This window comes from Lissotriton vulgaris, chromosome 4_1 (genome assembly GCF_964263255.1).
Source record: "Lissotriton vulgaris chromosome 4_1, aLisVul1.2, whole genome shotgun sequence".
NCBI lineage: Eukaryota > Metazoa > Chordata > Amphibia > Caudata > Salamandridae > Lissotriton > Lissotriton vulgaris.
Window position 1 is genome coordinate 838,860,335 of NC_141691.1, and position 21,014 is coordinate 838,881,348.

The 21,014-nt window shown below is 45.5% G+C and overlaps 1 protein-coding gene across 1 annotated transcript in view; it reads left to right on the top strand.

Annotated features, from left to right (window-relative positions):
- The window catches only part of DTNBP1 (dystrobrevin binding protein 1), a 491,566-nt gene that overhangs the window by 165,008 nt on the left and 305,544 nt on the right, over window positions 1-21,014 (top strand). The window contains exon 6 of the mRNA XM_086965159.1: window positions 5,138-5,270. Coding sequence (XP_086821285.1) covers window positions 5,138-5,270 — 133 coding nt within the window. The remainder of the gene's footprint in view (window positions 1-5,137; window positions 5,271-21,014) is intronic.

Genomic DNA, 21,014 nt, shown 5'->3' on the forward strand with positions numbered 1-21,014 from the left:
CAGTAGAGAGGGAGCTCCGGACGCCACACCCGGGCTGTCGCAATTACCAGCAGAAGTCTCCATAGGTTGTGTCTCCACTCAGCCGACTAGGCCCTCATCAGGGGTACTGTGACTGATTAGGCTTCCTGGGTCCAGAGCTCGTCGCTTATGTGACCACCATCTTGGGCTGCTCACAACGCCCCCCGAAACAGACACGAGTTAATGCCGGGTTAAAGTGATTGAAAGTAGCCGCCTGTGTTACGGGGCGGCCGTGCTGCTTAGAGAAACATAAGCGTTTTCAGCTGAAGCAGCGCATGTCCTACCTGCAGTGAGAGAAATTCAATAAAGTAAATAGTGCTTACAGACTAAATAACGGGTCCCGTGTAACAACCGAAGTGAAGGGGCCAGTTGCCATGGGAGAGTACAAATGAAGACAAGGCCGTACTAAGGAGGGACTAACAAGCCTATTAATGAATCTTAAGGCAGCATTTACGAAAGACAATGGCACAAGCCAATGATCAATATGGGAGGAGAGTGGGTGCACCTTATCTCCCATACTCTACTACAGCAGTCTTGTAGAGTGAGTAGCGCATGCGCGCTGCCGCTAGGCTCAACCTTAAAACGGGGTATAGGGAAAGCAGTTTCTTTTTTCTAGAGGAAGATGGGAGGTAACTGGAAGATGTAGTACAGTCCGTCTGTAGGAAGAGAAGTATGTAACGAGAAGAGTAAATATTGAGGAACAGTGAGTAGAAAAGATTCATTACAGTTATTGTCCCTATTTTATATTAGTTTAGTTCAGTTATAGTTGCAATAAGTAAGTCTTGAGCTTTTTTCTTAACGATAAGTATGTACTTAGTGCATCTGATATGCTGCGGTAAAGAGTTTTATATGTCCGATTCAGCATCAGAAAATTACTGGTTGGTTTGCCAGTGTAAGGAATTTGTTTTTTGTTGAAGGAGAAAAGTGTCTTTACAACTGTCTTTTTGAGCCCCCCAGATATTTTCATCGCCATTTCAAAATAATTCGTTTGGGTTTCATGCAAAGTTTTGAAGATGACTCCTGCTCTTTTGAATTATATTCTCGCTTCGAGTGGAAGCCTGTTTAGATCATTTAGTACTGTGTGAAGTAGTTATATTTTTGTGTTCCTAACTAGCCTTGCAGCTTAGTAAAGGACAACTTTTAATGGCTCAAAGCTAGTTTTCATGACTCCTGTTAAGGTTGAGTTCTCATATTTAAACTAGGGGACCGCCAAAGGTTAGAGGGTTCCAGGAAAAGGTTTAACTTTTAAAGCCAGAGCAGTGTTGCTTCGGCAGCTGGAGTCATTGAAAAGATGATTGTCTAGCCAGATCCCTAGGGATATTGTTTCTTTTTCAGGCGAGACAGATAATCTCTGGAGCTCAGTCACTCTATTTGAAATTTAGATTCATTAGATTTTTGTCAACAATATAAAGTCATGAAATATTTTGATTATAATTCACAACATTGATACCTGAACATACGTTTTAAAACAATATTGCCAACCAAATGGTCATTTATTCACAATAATAAAATATACAACAGTATCGAACAGCGCAGTGGGTTTGAGTGAAACAAACTTACTTAGTGCTCTCTCAACATCAGTGATATACACACAGGTCACAAAGAATGATAAAGGTGTGTATCTAAAAAACAAGAATAGCACAGCCCATTGCCACTAAATCTGGAGTATTTGGAACGGTCCATGAGTCAAGTCGACGTTTCAATGCCTTGCCCAATGGCGAAACCATCATCAGAACTCTAATATATACAGGCGAGCCTGTGATTCATACTGGAATAGAAGAATGAAGATAGAAAAAAAGAAGAAACTGTGTAAGGTACAGGTAAGTATCAAAAGTATTCACATGATGGCAGGGCCTATTCTGGGCTGGAAGTGGGGCAGGTCCCTTTGGGACTTAGGTCCGGCAGTAAGGAAAATCTGACATTAAAGTGGTTCCCACTTGTACCGTGTATTCATGCCCTTACTTCACACTGTGCCAAAAAAGGGTATGTAGTTCCTGTCAAGAGAGCAGGTCAAAGGCTGCCATGATGGCAGGTGGGAGGATATGCGTCCTAAGGAGCAAGGACCCTCACACACCCCAAGGGGAGTCATGCTTCATGATCAGACTACTCATTGGGCCGGTGCTGAAATGCTGAACGGGTACCGCAAGCGGGCTCTTTGCCTGAGTTCTTTTGTTTTTGCCGATGTAAGGGTGAGGTGTGATGGTGCGTGTGGGAAATGTGAGTAGATCAGTCAAAAGAATGTGCAGTCAAAATAGCTAGAAGAACCCTAAGTACTATTTAATGGCTGGATTCCTTTGGTATGGTTAGAAACATAAAGTCTGTCTAGAGATGGATATAATGACCCACTCCAGCACTGGGTGGTGTTTTTTACCTAAAAGAAAGTGGAAGGGCAACATGTTTTATGCCTGTTAATAAAATCATGGCATTTCGTCAGAACTGAAATCCTAATTTACTCGTGTAGGGTTGGTAAACAAGTGCATATTCATTATACCATACCATGGATAGAACACATTTATATATAGGATACCTTCTGGAGTTCTGAATATAGGCAGTGCAAGTTTCTCACACTGCCTGTCAGTGGGCCATAAAGGTGTTCAGAATACATACTAATTTAATCATTGGCGTATGTTCAGGGCATACAGAGCAATAGTCTCGAATGTCTGTTGTAATTGTGATTCAATGCAAAAGTGTGTGAAGGAGGTACACATCTGTCGAACTATTTATAGTACAAACGTAAATGAAACTGCAGTGCTTACAGGTGAGTTGTTGAATTTTGTGTTTGTAGGGGGAAGTGAAGGAGATGCGAGGAAGTATTTGTAGGATGGAATGAAATGAGGGTGCAGAAGAGGAATGAGATGAGGTCTGAAATATACAGTTGGAGAATTTAAGAAAGTTTTGCCGAGAAAAATTGTATAAGTTCCTCACAGAGAGAAACAAGAAAAGTGTTGTGAAGGGAAGAACCGGAGTGATTGAAACCACTACCCCTTCCATGGACCTCGGTAACGTTTAATTCACGATCTCATATTTTCAGTACTGGGGCTATTTCAATTCTAAATATTCATTACAAAATCATTATTTATATTCATATATCTGATATTGCAATCAAGCATTGGCAAAGCCAACAGATCTGGCTTGTTTTAGGTGCATGTCTGTTATTGTGTGATGTCTGGAGGCGGTAGCAGCAAGCACATAGGCACCAAAATGCAGGTCAGGAGGCACACTATGGAAAGTACAGGATTTTACACTTACATGCATTGTCACGCCATTAATTACATTGGCCACACCTCTTGGAAAGATAGCCTTCCCTTAGAGACCCTCCACTTTATTCATTCCAATCAAAGGCCTGCCTGTAATTATGTATAGTTTATGCATTTCTATTAAAAACAAAAGATCTTGGCTGATGCGAAATCTAATACAAATCCTAGATCAGGCTAAGTTGTAATATGGTAGATGCAGGAAGGGCATGAGATCTCACAACAGCACAACGGGGAGGACGAACCAAGATCCCGGATACAGCCATGCCAAAATCTGATAACATTTGAGGTCAGTTAAGAAGATCAAATTAGAAGCCATAGAGAAAGTGGAAAATAACTGCTGTGCCCTTCACTGTAGGAAGTCACAAAATGCACATGCTACTTGCTTCCTGTGCAGTTCCAGATCCGAGCTTGAAATGTATTTTCCAGATTGCAGTGCGACTCAACTGCCCTGGACATGGTTGCTCCCCTGATAACCTAAGTTCCTGCGCTGCATTCGGGCTGCTGCCAGGGACGAACAGACACCTGCATTCATTTGCTCTTCCTTGCTGTTCCCACTGCTGGGACAGAGCGGTCTGTCAGAAGGTCTCCCACGGTGCTGTTCTGCTGAACACAGAGTTATGCAGACACCACCATTTCCAGGAGCGATTTTTCGAGGGTATGAATCCAGTATCAGTGTCTAGGCGCCATACGTGTACAGCAGTATCTGCCCTGTGTGGTGGAGTTTCAAGGATGTTGGAGTATTCTCATCTTTACATTCTGCCTGCCCACGATTGAGGCTTATTGCAAAAGTGTGAAGTACCTTTGCCGTCTCAAATGAGAGTCCTAGAAAACGACTGCATTTTAAGGAGACGGCTTAGAACAAAGCTTGAACCTTTGAGGTGGTGGTGCAGGGCCAGGAACCAGCACATGATTGTCTGAATAGTGGGGAATTCTGGCAGTGCTGATCACATAGTCTGTAAATACACAAGTGTGGAGTAAACAGATAAGCTATATCTTTAAAAGTGGTGTGGAGGTGGGCATGGAGAAGAGGTGGGGAGAAAGGACTGTCTGCTACTAGCGGTACTATCTACTTGGGGTAATGGAGCGAGACTGCTTTCAAGAGGTACTTGTATCTGTAGTGACTAATTATTTTAGTACTTGTTAAGGAGTAAAGGGTGTTGGTAATAGGCAAAAGGGTTGTTGGGCCGGGTCACGGTGGAGGTACACCGTGGTGGTAGTCAGTGACAGTGGCTCAATGAAGATGGCTAATAGATTTGCGCTATAATTGAAGAGTTGAAGTCCTATTTCATGGGTATATACAACTCTCTTACTAGCTGTCATACCCCTTACACAATATGACATAAAAGGGTGAAAAGTCGAAAGGAAAAAAAGTATGTTTCTCCTGAGCTGATTTGTCTAAAGGCACAATACTTTTGAGTTTTTTTAACTGTGGTAAATTGAAGTCGCTTGGGCGGTAAATGCTTCATGCTTTGTGATCTAAATCCCCAGTCTCTGTTCGCAGCACCAGCTCAAATTCAATCACTCTTTACTCTGTTGACCGTTTGCTTATTTTATTCAATTTTCTCGAGTGATTGAGAGGTCTAGAGACTGCATTCAAGAACAAGTTGTTACATTTCAGAATGCAGTTGACTGATGTATAAGGCCATTTGCGGTGCCATAATTCTAAGCACACTTTTACAATTTGAAAAAAGTTTACATAGTTATGATAATGTATGTTTATGGACAGGTATAGAAATATTTAGGTAATTTTGCCTTTTGATCTCGTATTTGTTTCAGTTATTAAAAATATGAATGGATTGTGTCTATGAATTTTGTGTACACAAAAGCAATTTGGGAATTTGACCATGTTTACCTCCCAACAGCCCAGCTTGAAAGAAGTTTTGAGGAGATGGAAAGCCGACTGTTAAGCCTAGAGGAGCTGTGTGAGCAATGCGAGCTAGAGCGATTTAAACAAATGCAGTGCCTGCAACTGGAAAACTACAAGAAAAAGAAAAGGTTAGTACAGTAATTAAGAAACCATCTAGGTACATAACTCATTATCTTCCTTACACATCTAAACATACTACTACTCCATTGAAAATGTCAAACTTTTAGAATAGTCGTTGTTGGAGTATTCATTCGGTTCAATTGGTGACTTCGGTATTTTCTTTGAAGCATTTAAGTTACTGAGGGCCGAATTACTTCCTGGCACTCTTTCTTAGTTGTCCTTCCTCGTCAATGTAGTTACCTCTTGACATATTGGAGGAGGTATCCACTGGAGACAAGCACCAGGTTAAAACTTTCTGACATTTACATTGGATCCTTTCTAAAGCCCCGTCATATGCCTATTGGGCACCTTCCTAAGCTGCATCCCACTGCCGTTGTTTAGTGGTACTGCTTACTGGTAAGTAACGCCCATTTACTCCTCATCTTTATTCTCTTCCCAGTTCATTACATATCTGAGGATATATCACAGTGACCAGTTGGATCTTGATTCTACTTACCAAGGAAGATGAAGTGAGATTGAAAGTTGTGCACCTCTGAGACAATTTCATTCTTTAAAGACTGTCACCATGAACCTTGTTACAGTAGAGTGTGGTCAAACACAAACCAGCACTGTGGTACTAAAAATCATTGTACATTTCTCTGCCAAAGATGACGCAAAGACAAAAGGAGTCCTGTAGGATGAGACATCTTGGAAAGGCTGTATTTCTGTACTTTTTTCCTGTTTCCAAGGTGGAGTTGGCTCAACAGTTGGAGAGGCCATTGGAGCTGCTTCATGATTTTGTATAATGTTCAACATTAAAGCCTAGGTTTTTGTAATAAAGGGGTGCACCGAAAATGCCTCATCTCCAATAATTGATGGAAGGCTCCTGCCACCTAACAGGTTGTTGGAAATGTGGTTATTAGTTGTGTGGCTAGCACATGTAATAGTTCCTAAATTGTACTCAGTGGGAACCAAACATCCCATTGTGGGACTTGACTCCGACAAGGTAGCGAGCTAGAGCAGTCTAAGGCCTACTCAAAGAGGTGGTGTGGTCTAGGAATCACCAATTATTGGCATGCAATAATAACACTCAATAAATGATTGTCCAGTCTGTACGTTTCCTTTTGAAAAATGGAAAAAGTACTTTTAACACATACACACACACACACACACACACACACACACACACACACCACACCACACCACACCACACCACACCACACCACACCACACCACACCACACCACACCACACCACACCACACCACACCACACCACACCACACCACACCACACCACACCACACACACCCCCCCACACACACACCCCCCACACACCACATACAAACACACACACACCAACAATTTCCAATTACACACAAGCTGATGGAAATATTTTGGATGACACTGCGTAATCATACTTGTCTCTCCCAAAGGGAGATTTACACCAACAAATCACATGGCAAAAACATTCACTTGTATTCAGCTGCAATACTTGAGCATAACTTTGGGTGAGAGCACTTTCTACTGGCATTTGAAGCATGCAAACTTTGATCAGGAGTAGCTGTCAGCCTCATTAGTTCATGTAAATAGGTGCTAGTAAAATGTATAGGCATGTTTAGCATGAAATACGCAATTTAAACACAGCTCCTAATGGTCATTTCCTTCATAATTACATCACTTTGCAATTTTAGCCGCATACTCTTTTAGAACATTCAGCATTAAATACTATACTTGAAGTATAACCCCTAAGAGACCTCTTTGTTGTAAATGCATATAAGTGCAGTTTTCACCTTTCGCAATTAGAGGGTGTTTACCCAACACAGCCGCTCACTTTGAACAGATCTGGCCACAAAAACTTCAATCATTGTCTTTGCATTGCCTGTAATGGTTAGAACGATCCCTAGACGTTATTGCAATCAACCAACATAATGGACAAAACATTGCAATGCAACCATACAATCAACTCCTAGTGGGCACCAAGACATAAACTATTCATTACACATTTTTCAGGCTTTACAATCCTTCAAAATTGTTACCACATACAAAGCACTTAGAAAATAAACAACTCCCAGCTAAAGAGCCAATACTCCAACCATAGGAAAGTTTGAAATTGCATCAAATTTTGGAAAAGGTGATGATTTTGGGGTCCCTCCCAAACTAGGGTGAGGACCAAGAAGATGACCTGCAAAGCAGGAGCACATTATGCTGAACGAGTTGTTGGTGGTCCCATCGTCCTAGGACCACCCCAGGCGAAGAAATGGGCCTAAATGCATTTTAAAAGGAATGCCCCGCAAAGCATTATGGGCGAGTTTCCGGAATGCAGTGAATATTGGAACAGCGGCTCTCTTTCTGTGCTGGGGAGAGCTGACCTGAGTTTTCCTTTTGTAAAATGTGGCCTTGCACTGCGTTGCCTTGCTTTTCTTGGTCCTAGTCGTGCACCCCTGAAAAGGAACAGCGTTGGAGGGCAGCATGGCAATGGAGTCCTGGCTCCCTCCAGCATAATCCCGCCTATGGGATGGTGTCCCCAGGCAAGATGGAAACAGCGAAGTGAGCACCACGCACACCCTCTCCCCTAATGTTACAAAATCAGCTTTCTTGCACCATCCCCCAGGACCTGGCCCACACCAGGGAAAATCGATCAAACAGATGCGGAGCCTCATGCGCTCTGCAAAGGGGAAGGTCAACTGTCACTAAATTTTAAAAGGGCATAAATCGGGCCACATTGGGCCACTTTGGACGATCCTGGGCTTGCTTTACTACTTGTAGCCCACTCTATCCATTAGGGGCAGTTGCAACAACCCTCCTCACCTCCGGAGTAGTGCCATCCTTCAAAAAGCTGGTCATCCTGGCTCCCTGTGCCAGTTCTCCTTTGTGGCAAGGTTGGTGGGTGCAGAAATGTCCAGGGCTTCCCCCAACTGGTCCTCGAGTGGAGTAAGGGGGGATGCCAGCCTTACTGGCCCTTGGGGAGACTCACTTGTTCTGGATTCAGCTTACAGAGTCCTGGGTCCTGAGTGGAGGGTCAGTGGGTTCCACCTTCCAGTTCTCCTTGGCAGTCCCAGAATCCAACAGTGAAGCAGGTGGAAAATGTGCAGGCAAGAGAGTGGCTCCACCTTGTGCAATAGGTTTCAAAGGGGCGTGGAAGGTTTTAGAAGACAGGCAGCCCTAGCCAGTCTTGGGGTGCCACATCACCCCTCCACCCCTGTCCCAAGCCTCCTGCACAGTGTGCTGGGTTAATCCAAAATGGCAACATCAAGGAGCCACTGGCCACATTACTTCCTGTAGTCTCAGCTCTACCCTTGCAGACATCATTGCCAGGGACTTGCACTCTAGAATTTCAAAAGGCGGCCACCTCTGAGTTGGCTCCAGTTGTTTGGGCACTCTCCTTTGTTCAGTGGGCTTGGGCAGGCTCTTCCCTGGTGCAGTGTGACAGCTGAGTGATTGATGCAGATGATTCCGCCCCACTCCTTTTCCTCTCAGGACCTGGGGAAAGTACTGCTAATTGCTCCTTCTGTGTGGAGGCAGCCTTTGTTCCTGCTGCTTGAGAAAGTGCAGTTACTGGGCACAGCAGGGTGACACAAGGCCTGGGTTCTGTTCCTGAGCTGAGCCAGGAAAATATGGAACTCTGAAGGACCCACACGATGCACAGATTATCATTTTGTACGTTACACATTTGATTTTCCCGCACAGTTTGCACTCTAATTCAAGACGTAAATGGTCTCTTTAGGCCCATAGTATATTCTAAGGCAGTTCCCTCCACATGTGTATAATAGAGTGTCACTATAGTTGAACAGTAAAGCACACAGACTTTCCATAATAGTGTACACTACCCTCATGAGGCCTACCCCGGGTGAATATCTAACCCTGCAGAGTCCCCATTGTGCCAGGCTACCTGTGCGTTGTTACCAGGGTGTGCACCACAGTAGTCTCACATGCACAACCTGCACATGGGTTCACACGTGTTCCTGTGCAACCAGCCAAGTGCCCCTTACCGCCTTACAACACTGGTGGTAAACACTCGCAGTCCGTTTACCATGTGTTTACCAGGGGTAAGACACTGGTAGTGAGGCTCACCCACAGCAAAACCAAAAAATGGGTGATCTGAAAAGCAAAATCCGGGCATATTGCTGGGGCAGAATCAAGTTCAACACAGATTAAAAGACAAGACCAGGGTGGTAGCTGATTAGTCTAGAGGCTGTGTTTCTGGAGATTTTCCTTTTGTGCCTGGAAAGAATATCAACTACTGGTCTCTACCATTTAAAATCTGACACATTTCCCATAACTGTCATTCTTGCCGGAGGGCTGAGTTTGCCTGGCCTTAAGAGGGGCACGCAGTAGTTGAGCTCTGGCACACACCACTGCTATCCTGCCAAAAATATCCTTTACCTGAGGCCAGAAATAACTAAACTTGTATGTAGGCGGTAGCAGCAGTCACTGGCTGTGCTCCGGTTCCTGAATTGCCCGGATCGGCAAAGGTGCGGCGCTAATTGAGATCCTAGCCTGGCAGTGTTGCGGAGGCAGGTGCAGCGATCGAGATGGCTGTTGCTGGCTTGAAGTACCTGGCGTTCGGATGGTGCTGGGTCTAGGCTGGACATCTTATTTGACTGAGGGACTGCCATGCTGATGAGCGACGTCCCGACCACAGCAGCACCTCTGCTTCCGGCCACGGGAGCAGCTATACAGTGACTTGAGACCTGGGCCAGACTCTGTTTTCCACCGAATGGCTGCTGTGCTATTGAGCGGCGTCCTGACCGCAACATCACCCTGCTTTAGGCTGCAGGAGTTGCTGCACAGCAAATCGAGGCCTGGGCCTGACTCCTATGAAGCAGTGCGAGGAGGGAAACGAGGCCATCGGGATGTCTCCTTTTACACGCTGTGGCCCTGGACCAGTGTGCATTACGTGAGCCTGTGATGGTTGCGCTCTCTCCCTGGGCCCATGATTGGCTGCGGTGGCGTGAGGTGAATGCAAAGAGACACCACTTCTTGCTGGTGCCTGGCGTGATCGCATCACCGCAGCACTCTCCTGATATCCCTCTGGTGCTGCTGGGACACCTCAGACTCATCCCATGTATTGTGGAGGTGGCGGCTCTGCCCCAGCTTCAACGCTAACCCATACAGTAGCTGTTATGCATGCTGGGGGGGGGGGGAGGGGGTGCAGGCCCGACAACAACAACTGGTCATTAGGAGGAGAGAGGCATAAGTGAGAGGCTCACTGCAGGCAGGCGCTGGGATTGGCGTATAACAGGCTCGGATGCTCTTGTGGCTGAAGGTACATGCAGAGAGGCTAAGGTAGAGTTAGCCTGAGAGGGAGCCCACACATTGTGCAGGCTTACTATAGGCCCGGCCCCCACGTAAGCTGCTGCAGCATGGGGAAGCATGACAAAACACAATCAAAGCTACAATTTGACCAGCGCAAATGCACTAGACTTCGTGATGATGGTGCAGATGCTGACCTGGGGGAGCAGGGGGCTACTGGTCCGGAGCCTGGTGGAAATTTATGATGCATTCTGGAAGCCATGCAGCAGAGCCTATCCACAATAGATGGTAAGATAGATTCCCTCTCCTATCACATGGATCGCATGTCGGAGAGGCTGGATAAACAAGCAGGAAGAATCGACATGGTGGAGAGATGGGTATCTGGCATGAAGGATCAACAGGTCGAGGCCGCGGACGCACATAAACAGGTGGCGAAGATCATGGAGTCTCTACAGGTGAAAACTGAAGACCTTGAAGCATGCTCTAGGAGCAACAATCTGCGCATAGTGGGGCTTCCGGAGTCCACTGCCATGGGAGTAACAGAACTCTATGTGGAGAATTTACTTACCCCTCTTCTGGGACGTGATACCTTTTCCGCTATCTTTGTGGTGGAGCGGGCCCACAGGTTGCTCGTGCCCAGCCCCCCCCCCCCCCCCCCCGCTCCATCATTGCCCGAATACTCAGTTATCAGGTCATGGAAGCCACACTACGGCGAGAGCTTTGAACACTTAATTATGAGGGCTCTGTGCTGCCACTGTATCCAGACTTCACCCCGCAGGTTCAAGAGGAGCGTAGACATTTTGTGCCAATCAAGCTCAAGCTCAGAGAGATGAACATTGACTACGTCTGAAGATCACAGTTCGTGGGAAATCGAAGGTATATGCGGACCCGGGCAGTGCCCAGCAGGCACTAAAAGGCTACACTAAGGGGCCGAACAATACTCAATCAGCTGAAAGTGCAGAAGTGGACCATAACCCTGGAAGTCCATTGGATCAGAACCATACGCACATGTGTGAGCTAAGTGCTTCAGTATTGGGGACATTCTTAGCAAAGGGATTCTATGTTAAAGGAAGCTCCTTATTCTCCATTGCACTAATGCTTCTGATATTCCGATGTTCTATGCCACACCTCTCGTGGATGCTGTGCTGTGTTCTTGTAGTTGACGGGTGAATTGGGCGGTGACGGGTGGGGAGCACATGTCTGGGATTGTACACCATTTTATCAGTGGTAGTATGTACTGTAGCTAGCCCGTCCTACTGGCTTATAGTTAAATGGTGACTGCAATGGGGGCACTCAGTTAGAAAGTAGCAAATGTAGCGGTGTTAGGGTTTACCATAGCTGGTTGGACCCTCTCTGCCCAACAGTGTATTACACATAGTTCAGTAGTGGAGATTTTTGTTCTGAGGAGGGAGGGGAATATGTTATTATGTCAAACGTTGGGGGGCGTGACGTGGGTGGGAGTTAGAGGAAGGGAAATTTGTGTATTTTGGTGCAGCCGCAGTGTTTATGATGAGCAGTGTGCTTATTCAGACAGTTATGTATTTCATGTATATGGCATCTTAGCGTACAACCATGAGTGGGGGTAGTCACTGCACAGACACTCAAGGGGATCACATACCTAGCTTTCTAACCTGGAACATTAGGGGATGAAACGCCCAACGTAAGGTCTGTAAGCTGGTTCTATACCTACTTAGGCATAACATCTATGTCTCAGTGCTGCAAAAGACCCATCTTGCACCCACCACCAGACTGTTGTCACGAAGAAGGAAGAAGGGTATATGCGTGGAAGCTGGTTTTACTTACCATGCAAGGGGGGGTCCTGATTTGGTCAGACACGGTCTAACATCACAGTGCAAACAGTGGCATCGGACCCAGAAGGTGGCTATGTTATAGTACATTGTCGCAAGGGTAACTTAGACGTTGGAGTGGTGGGAGTGTATGGCCCGAATTATGACAATCCTCAATTTGTATTGCACACTGCATACAAAATCCTCACATATTCTGGAATGCCCACTCTATGGGGAGGTGACTTCAACTGGGTGCAATCCCCTGCACTGGACCGCTCACTGGGTCCTCAGCACTCTGCCTCAGCTGCTGCTAAGGCAATTACAACAATAACAGAGTTTGATAATCTGGTTGACATATGGAGGCACCGGGCGCCAATGGGTAGAGAGTACACACACTACTCTTCAGAACACGATATACACACACATGTAGACTACTGGTTGGAGTCCTGTACCTTAATACCTTTCGTAACACATTGTGCACACCTTCCACGTACGTATTCAAACCATTCCCCAGTCAAATTACAATTGAAAATAGACGATATGCAGCCTAGGGTCCGAACGTGCCCTTTTCCCCAGTACTCCCTGTTGGATGAGGTATTCAGGGCAGAAGTCTCCCAGGAATTGATCTATTGTTCGCCACCAATTTGGGCAGTGTTCCCAAGGTGAACATTATATGGGAAAAATGTAAAGTTTTCATTAGAGGTGTGGTCATCTCAAAACACGCTGGAACGCTTCGCTCCATCAGGGGGCGACCATATAGGCTTGAGATTGAATTGACAGAATTGGAATGCCAAGGGACTGTGGACTCCTCACCTGAGGTGTTGAGGCAGATCAGGGATAGGAGAAATGAATATAACGATGCAGCGCAAGCCGAGGTGGTGCATCTGGGGGAATATGCGTCAGCAAAAGTGTAATGAGAGGGGGAGAGGCCGAGCGCCACGCTGGCCTCCCTGACCAAGCCGGCAGGTGGGTCTAACGAAGTGCTGGAGCTACAAGATGACCAAGGTACGACATTGTAAGGAGCTGTACAAATAGCGGACAGATTACGATCCTATTACACAGAACTTTACAGTTTGCGGTCATCTGACTCTGATGAATCGGATGAAAAATACCTAACGCATATAGCCATGGAATGGCCGACCAATTTGCACAAGGAACATTTGATGGCACCACTACGCCCTACTGAAATTACCTCAGTGCTGAAAACAATGGCCAATAGCAAGGCCCGTGTTCGGATGGACTAACTGTAGCTTTTTCTAAAGCATATCTCGACCAACTGCTACCACACCTGGTGAATCTATATTTAAGGAGATGGCTACAGATGGGATAATGCCCCCCAGTATGAGAGAAGCCACTCTGATTACTCTCTTAAAGAAAGATAGGCCGTCGAACCAGTGCTCCTCATATCAGCCGCTCTCGCTGCTCAATACTGATACAAAGATATTTGCCAAAATTCTTGCCAACCGCCTCTTTCCTTTGCTCCCTATAGAGGTGGCACCAGAACTATCGGACTTTGTGCCAACTTGTTCGCTAACAAGTCATTTGCGTACTCTATTTGGCACAATGGCTAGTATTAACCCAGAGACGCAAGCTGCAGCGGTCTTTCTCAATGCAGAGAAGGCCTTAGATTCTATTGAATCGCGCTTCTTGAAGGCTGTGCTGAGAAGGGTTGGGGTAGGAGATGTATTTATCAAATTAATAGAAGTTTTGTATGAGAGGCCCACAGCATGGGTACATGTTAACGGGTTACTTTCAGAACCAATACACATCACAAGGAGTACAAGGCAGAGGTGTCCTGTCTCCTCTCCTGAATGCTCTTGCTGCGGAGCCCCTGGCGTGCGCTTTGCGCGAGTACCACAAGCACCGTGGCTTAAGGTTCCCCCAGTGCAATTTGGTAATCGTTGCCTATGCAGATGACACACTTCTATATGTCAGAGCGCCCTCAAGGAACATAACATCTATTCTGCAGGAGGTGGAACGATTTGGTCAACATTTCGGGTTACACATTAATTGGAATAAATCTAAGGCGTTCCCCCTCACCCCATGCACGGCTCCGTTCGTAGTTGATTACCCTATTGTGCGGTCAATGGAACCTACTCGCTATTTGGGAATCCAAATTCCCACTGACCCGGAAGTTGTGGTTCTTGAAAACTACGGGAGAGCGATGAATAAACTATCGGAATCCATTGAGAAATGGATACACCTGCCGCTGTCTTTGTTGGGGCGTATTTCACTCCTGAAAATGATAGTACTCCCATGCTTTCTGTTCCTTTTTGACAATGTTACTATTTTAATGCCGAAATCCTTCTTCCTCACACTGCGTTCCCTCCTGCTCCGCCTGGTTTGGGCCAGGAAGCAGCCAAGGGTAAGATGGGAGACACTTACCAAACCACATTCAGCAGGAGGGCTTGGAGCCCCAAACTTTGAATTGTATTACTGTGCCACACAACAGATGCATGCAATTCATTGGTTGCATAGGGCCTCAGGTAGCCCACAAGTATAGATTAAAAAAGCAGTATCTTTCTGAGACACCGAAGAGGCGCTATCACCTTATAAATCCAGTTGGTGCATGAGGAGCCTACTCTGGAGGGCGGCAGTCATGCGGGCCTTACCCTTCTCTTTTCTCCTAAATTGCCATTGGAAATGTGCGGGTGGTTGCCAATGAGAAAGAATTTATCTCGGCCATGCGTGCGCTGGGCATAATCACCATGAGTGGGTGTTTTCTAGATGGGACAGTCAAGCAATGGGATGTGCTTGCCACAGAATTCCCAGAAGCCTCCCTAGTAGCAAGATTTAATTTTTTCATTCAAGGCTTGCACTTCGGACAATACTGGGGGAGGACATGCTTGAACCATCTGAATTTAACCCTCTAACATACCTGCTTAGTGCAGAAACACCACAACACAGGATTTCGATATTGTACACACTCGCTAACGTGGAGCCAGACCCTCCTCCTTAAAATCGCTCCAGGAATGGCACGCAGAGTTACAGATAGGTATTACTGATAAACAATGGGTATATTGCTGCAGGGACACGAAGACTATCTCTCAAAATGGCAGACATTGCTTAATACAAATTACGTTTCTGCAGAGAGTGTACTACACCCAAGTTTAACTGCAAAAGTGCGGGCTCCGCGAGGATGACAAATGCATGAGATGTGGGGCGGCAGAGGCAAACTTCACGCACGGCATGGGCCTGCCCGAAGATTCCGTTTTTTTGGGAGACGGTGCATAATGCATTGCAAGACATAGTGGGAGTAGGAATTAGATTGACTCCCCTGGAAGAGTTGATAGATCACACTAAGGAGTACCCCAAAGGCACACGCAAATTATTAGCACTGTATATCCAAATAGCAAAGCGCAATATTGCTATTCTATGGGTGAAGGACCCAACCACTACAATAGAGGAACGGCCGACCTATCTCGCTGTAACACACACTCAGAAAACTGTAATGCGCTTATACCCACTCGCTGCAAACCTAAAAATATTTGTGAACCATTTTTGGGCATACTTGGCCCGTAACTCCACTGAAGAAGAAGTGGGGGTGGAACATGAGAGGACGGGGATTGGCTGAAATAGCAGGGACACTGCGGGACTGGAGCATCGTTCAGTCTGTGTTGCTGACATTTGTGTTGGGTTGTCTCACGCTGATGAGATGAAGGGAGTGGGATGTATCTCCTGACTGTAAAAGGCTGTTGTATGTGCATTAATGTATAATGATACAAACCCCCCCCCCCCGGGTGTAAATGCTAAGTTGGAAGTACTCATTCTGTTGTAGCTGTCGGAACAAACTCAGGTTTGTTTCTTTGCTGCTGCCGCTGTATGTAATGCAATGATCAATATACATATGTTTGAATATAAAATGAAAATAACGTTTTTTTAAACTGTCATTCTTGCCTTCAGAAAATGCTTGGTGTGGAGTAAATGTGTGTTTATCTTGTGGGACCTGGAGATTGTGTGCAGGACGACAGGTGTTTATTTCATGTATTTTATGCAGATCTGAAAACATTGTGTATTCTACTGTAGAATGTCTTTTGTTGTGGATGTGGCAACCAACATGTGCTCTGTTACTGATGCCCTTGCCCCAAAACTGCAGTTGTATGGCTCTCTGTGGGAAAATAGTCATCCCTGTCCTGCTAAACAAGTCTTCCCTCTGTTGCACTGAACCCTACCCTTCCCCATTTCCTTTTGTGGGTTTGTCCCCTCCATAGTCAGGAACCTGGTGACTTGGATGAAATAGGCAGGTTCTTACCAGCCCGCTCCATTCATGTCTGACTGCATGCAAAAGCATGAGGTAAAAGGCCTAAAGATGCATATCCTCCTGATCGTAAGAGAATTTTGAAATTCAAAGAAATCTTGTACTTTGATTTGGCTATGGCTCCTACCTCAGAAGTAGGCTAAATGGTGGGTAATTAGGCCAGGTACTCTACAGGCACCTGGACTTTGAGCGGGGAGACAGCCCACAACAGCGCCAAGAGAGAAACTTTACTAGAGACAGGCATTGCAGCTTCGGTCTTCCATTAAATGCTGGTAAAATGTTTAGATGGTGGAGAAATCCAGTGGCCATGAACTTTTTGGATGAATCAGAAGATGCACTTCGCAGCACAAAGAAGACTAGATCCAAGACAAAAGAAGAAGGCAAGACTAAGACCAAGCAGACTGAAGGCAGTCTTGGAGGCTGTCATGGGGGCAGAGTGCCCAGAAGCCAAGAAGACTTTGCAGCCTTGCTAGTTAAAATTGCCCTGCATGACCAGGTGTTGAAGAGCGGCAGAGTCTCTTTTCTGGAATGCCTTGTTGGTGAGCATGAACTGTCTCTGACCTGTTTGACCTCTCGGGGAGACTGTGTCTGTCCTCATCCAATCTCAGATGTATAAAGACTTTTCTGTTCACACCACTACTTTCAGTTGTGTTCATTAGGCTCTGGCCAGTGTCAATGATTCTCGATCCTTTTAAACTAACTCTAGTCCTTACAGTTATGGAAATATCATTTTATGATGCTATTGGACCAAATCTGTAAATCCCAATTTGAGGTCCCACTGGTTGATTTATGTGTCCAGTGGGTTACCTTTGTCTCGTGGGTCCTTCTGTCTTCGATTGAGACCTTCTCATTTTGAGGTGTGAATCTAATGTTTACTACCTTCCGTGATGGCTTTGTGAGTGCTTACACAAATCCAGTATCTTTCTTCATTTAAAAACTGTGAGGGATCAGTTGGGCTCCTTACAGGTATCAGAACCCATTCAGGAGGTCACAGGGCAGACGGGCCACTGGACCACAACTGTGGGGGTTGAGGCTTTTTCCTCGGCTGTCCCTGATCCACTCCTAATATGGCTCTGCAAACTAGGCCAATACAACTCTTTCAAAACTTGACTCTTTTGTTGCGTAGGTGAGCACTCACAGGCTTTTTGGGGAGGTTAGTGTGGTGGTTACTCAGGCTCAAAAATCAATTCCACACTCCCCAGTGGTGCAGTAAAATCAATGCCCAGGCTTGTGCTTCTCCTTGTAAGAAAAGACAAGTCACTACATGAATACTTCATTCCCAGATGCGGAGCTTGTTGCTCGTAGGAGCCTCCATTGATTACTATGTTACCTGGCTCTAGTGGGTTCCCCACTCTGGTATTGGGTTTTCCCTGGTAGCAGGCTCAGGTTAAAACAGGTAAACGGATGTGTGCAGCCCGTGCCTCTCACACCCGGCCTGCTTTATATCTAGGTTGACACACAGTACTCCCAGGCCTATGCCAGATCAGTCTCTCACTAAGTTCAGGTTACCACGAAGAATATGGTCCACCCGCCAAATTTAGATGTAGATAGACCTTTTGTTTTATCAAGGCAGAGTTCAAACCCCTCCACTGCCCTGTGGATTAAGGGCTGTCTGAGGCAGATCTGTAATTCAGGTCACCTGATTTAAAGGGGCAGAATTATAAGTCCGTTTTCACAGCCCATCAAAGCCAAGAAAAACCAAGGTGGTACAAAAGGGGGTGGTGATGGACGGAGCATCTGAATCAATCAAACACTCACACCCAGTCAAAAGATCTGGGTTTAATCCATCACCATTCTTTAGCCCACTCTGCCACCCCAGTTCAGACATGGCTATATGCAAATCAGTCTGACCCTGTGCCTCATGGGAACAGTCCAGCCCGAACTGCCAAGCCATGTCTTCCCTGGACTGGAACCAAGGTGGCATCGGATAGTGAAAACTGCTAAATCCTCCCCTGGCACGAGAGACGATTCCCATGGTGAGGGTAGCATTTTCCCACTTTGGGATTTTCTTTTGAAAATACAGAAAAAACAACCCCTGGTAACGAAAACGTCAGGTCGACATAGATAGATATCTATCTATCTATTGCTGGTCCTGACGATCTTTATGACCATTTAGGCTCAAATCATGTCAACCTGACCTTTTAGTTACCAGGGGCACATCATTGCCCATAGGCGTAACGCACAACATTCAAGTTTTTTTGAATGACAAGGGTACCACCACAATAAATATACCTTTTTTCTGGTATCCCTTAGCCATTTTTATACTTCACATACACTTTCACTATGCACATAGGACCCACCCCACACACCCACACTCATCTAATGGCTGTTCTCTAAAAGATCTCCGCTATAGCAACCCTTGGGGGGCCCATAGGACATTGTAGCGCCGGCCCGACGAGGAGCAAAAGCCCGATGATGAAGCATGACATCCTTTGGGGTGTGTGAGGGCAACAGGAGACCATACTTGTTCTCCCCCTGCATAGTGGGTTCTAGATCTAGGCTTATCCTCTTGCCTATTCCTCTTTCCTTCCTCTCTCATTGGTGAGTGGGTGACTTTTTTGCACCCCCGCCGAGTGGAACAGTGACCCCCTCTTTGGTTTAACAACTTGATAGTGGAGCACAGGCACTGGACCACAATTAGTTCCTGGTCCCCCTTTTCCTTTTTTTGACATATTTACATATTGTTCCTTATTGTATCCTGGAGATCGTGTTTACAGAATCCACCAACTTTGCAGTCAGAGTAAGAAAAGTAAAGTGAACTGCCTGGCAATCATGCTGTGTGCATGGAAAGGCAAGGAAAAGGCTATAGGATGTCACTTTGTTTCTAAAAAAACATTTAAAAACCTTGTAAATAAACTGTACAAACATTTTAAAATATATTTCAGTAGCTGGGAACGCTCTTTTTGATATTCTTTATAATTCTAATGTGTGAGAGAAACAAATATTTTAATAGGATCAAAACAAATCCGAACACTTTACTTGGTGATGTCCAAATGATAAATATTTGCTGAAACATAACTACCCATTATTAGTTGTACTCTATATAGTTGTATCAGTTAAACTGCATGCCGGCGGGAAGGTTTGTGGCCATTTCAATGGAAATATTCTGTCTGTAAATGACAGTGCACCACTACGTCATGCTTCCGTAATAGATCTATTAAAAGTGAGATTTTTTAAACATGAATGTAGAAACAATCCTGCCCTGCCCTTATAACCATGCTATTGATGAACCAGGAGGCAAGTGAGGGGTCTTGCGTTCCCATTACATGGGCTACTTGTTTTTATACAATGTGCAAATGTGTTGTCTATTAAATCAAACATAAGAGTTTTTGTACAGCAAATATGTTGACCTCGCATAATTGAAGGTGGTCACATATTTAATAATAAAGAAAAAGGTGACTTGATGAAATAAAAATTTGCCTAGGATCACACAATTTGGGCCAGTTTATGGCTCAAGCGCATTGCAGTTAGGTCGAGTACATTATTCAAGTCACCTGCAGATCTATTAAACGTTTAATGATTTTTCGAGGCCTGGAAAGGTAGGCCTTGTAATAGTGAAAAATACATTTAAAAGTTTTTCACTATCAAGACATGAGAAACTCAAATGTATCAGGAAGGGTGCTAGCATTTGTAAGAACGCCTGTCTCCTCATTTCTTCCTACAGTCTCTGGTGCTCCCCCTTCCATCTATGAGAGACAAGCAAATACACAGATGCTGTTTGGAGAAAACAAAAAACCTCTAACACATCTTCTACTCTGGTCCAGGTTGTGGGCTTCCAAATTGGAACCCAAAGGCCTACAACACTCCTGCATAACCCGATGCTGCTTCTGCAGTCAAATTCACTTGCTTTACAAGCGTCCGGCTGACTGAGTAAGAGGGCTCACCAAAGCGACCATTAGCACACCTAGAACATGTGGATTCTTCTACATGGCCCATGTTTTGGGAGGTGTACAGCTCAGTAGCGTGTGCGTGTTAATGCTTCTGGAACTCTTGTATTTGTCCTTGGACAGACAGTGTGCAGTCTCATTTGAGATACTGTACATTTAGTGACTGACATCCCATACCTGCAGAACTCATCCTAGAGACCGGTATTCCCGAGGGGCAATACGACAATGTATGTCACCTTAGAGGGCGAGACAAAAAGTAGAGCATGCAATTAAATCATTTATGGCGTGTCCCTACCAGTCTATCTGCTGTGGTTGGTCTTAACTGTGTCTCCCTCCACCAGGAGCCACTCATTGGCACAGACCTGATCCTTCTGCAGCACTGTTGGCAAGTAGCTGTTCATATTGCTGGTTGTGGCTTCTGATGGAAATGCCATGCACAAGTCTTTCTTAAATCTGCAGCAATGTACTCCAAATTCGAGGATGGCTGGATGCATGACTTTTGAATGTTCAGAGGAAACCCTCTAACCTCAAGCTTTTTGGTTGTCAGGTGAGTGTGCTGTTATTTTTTGTGTTGAGTTACCATAAAGGT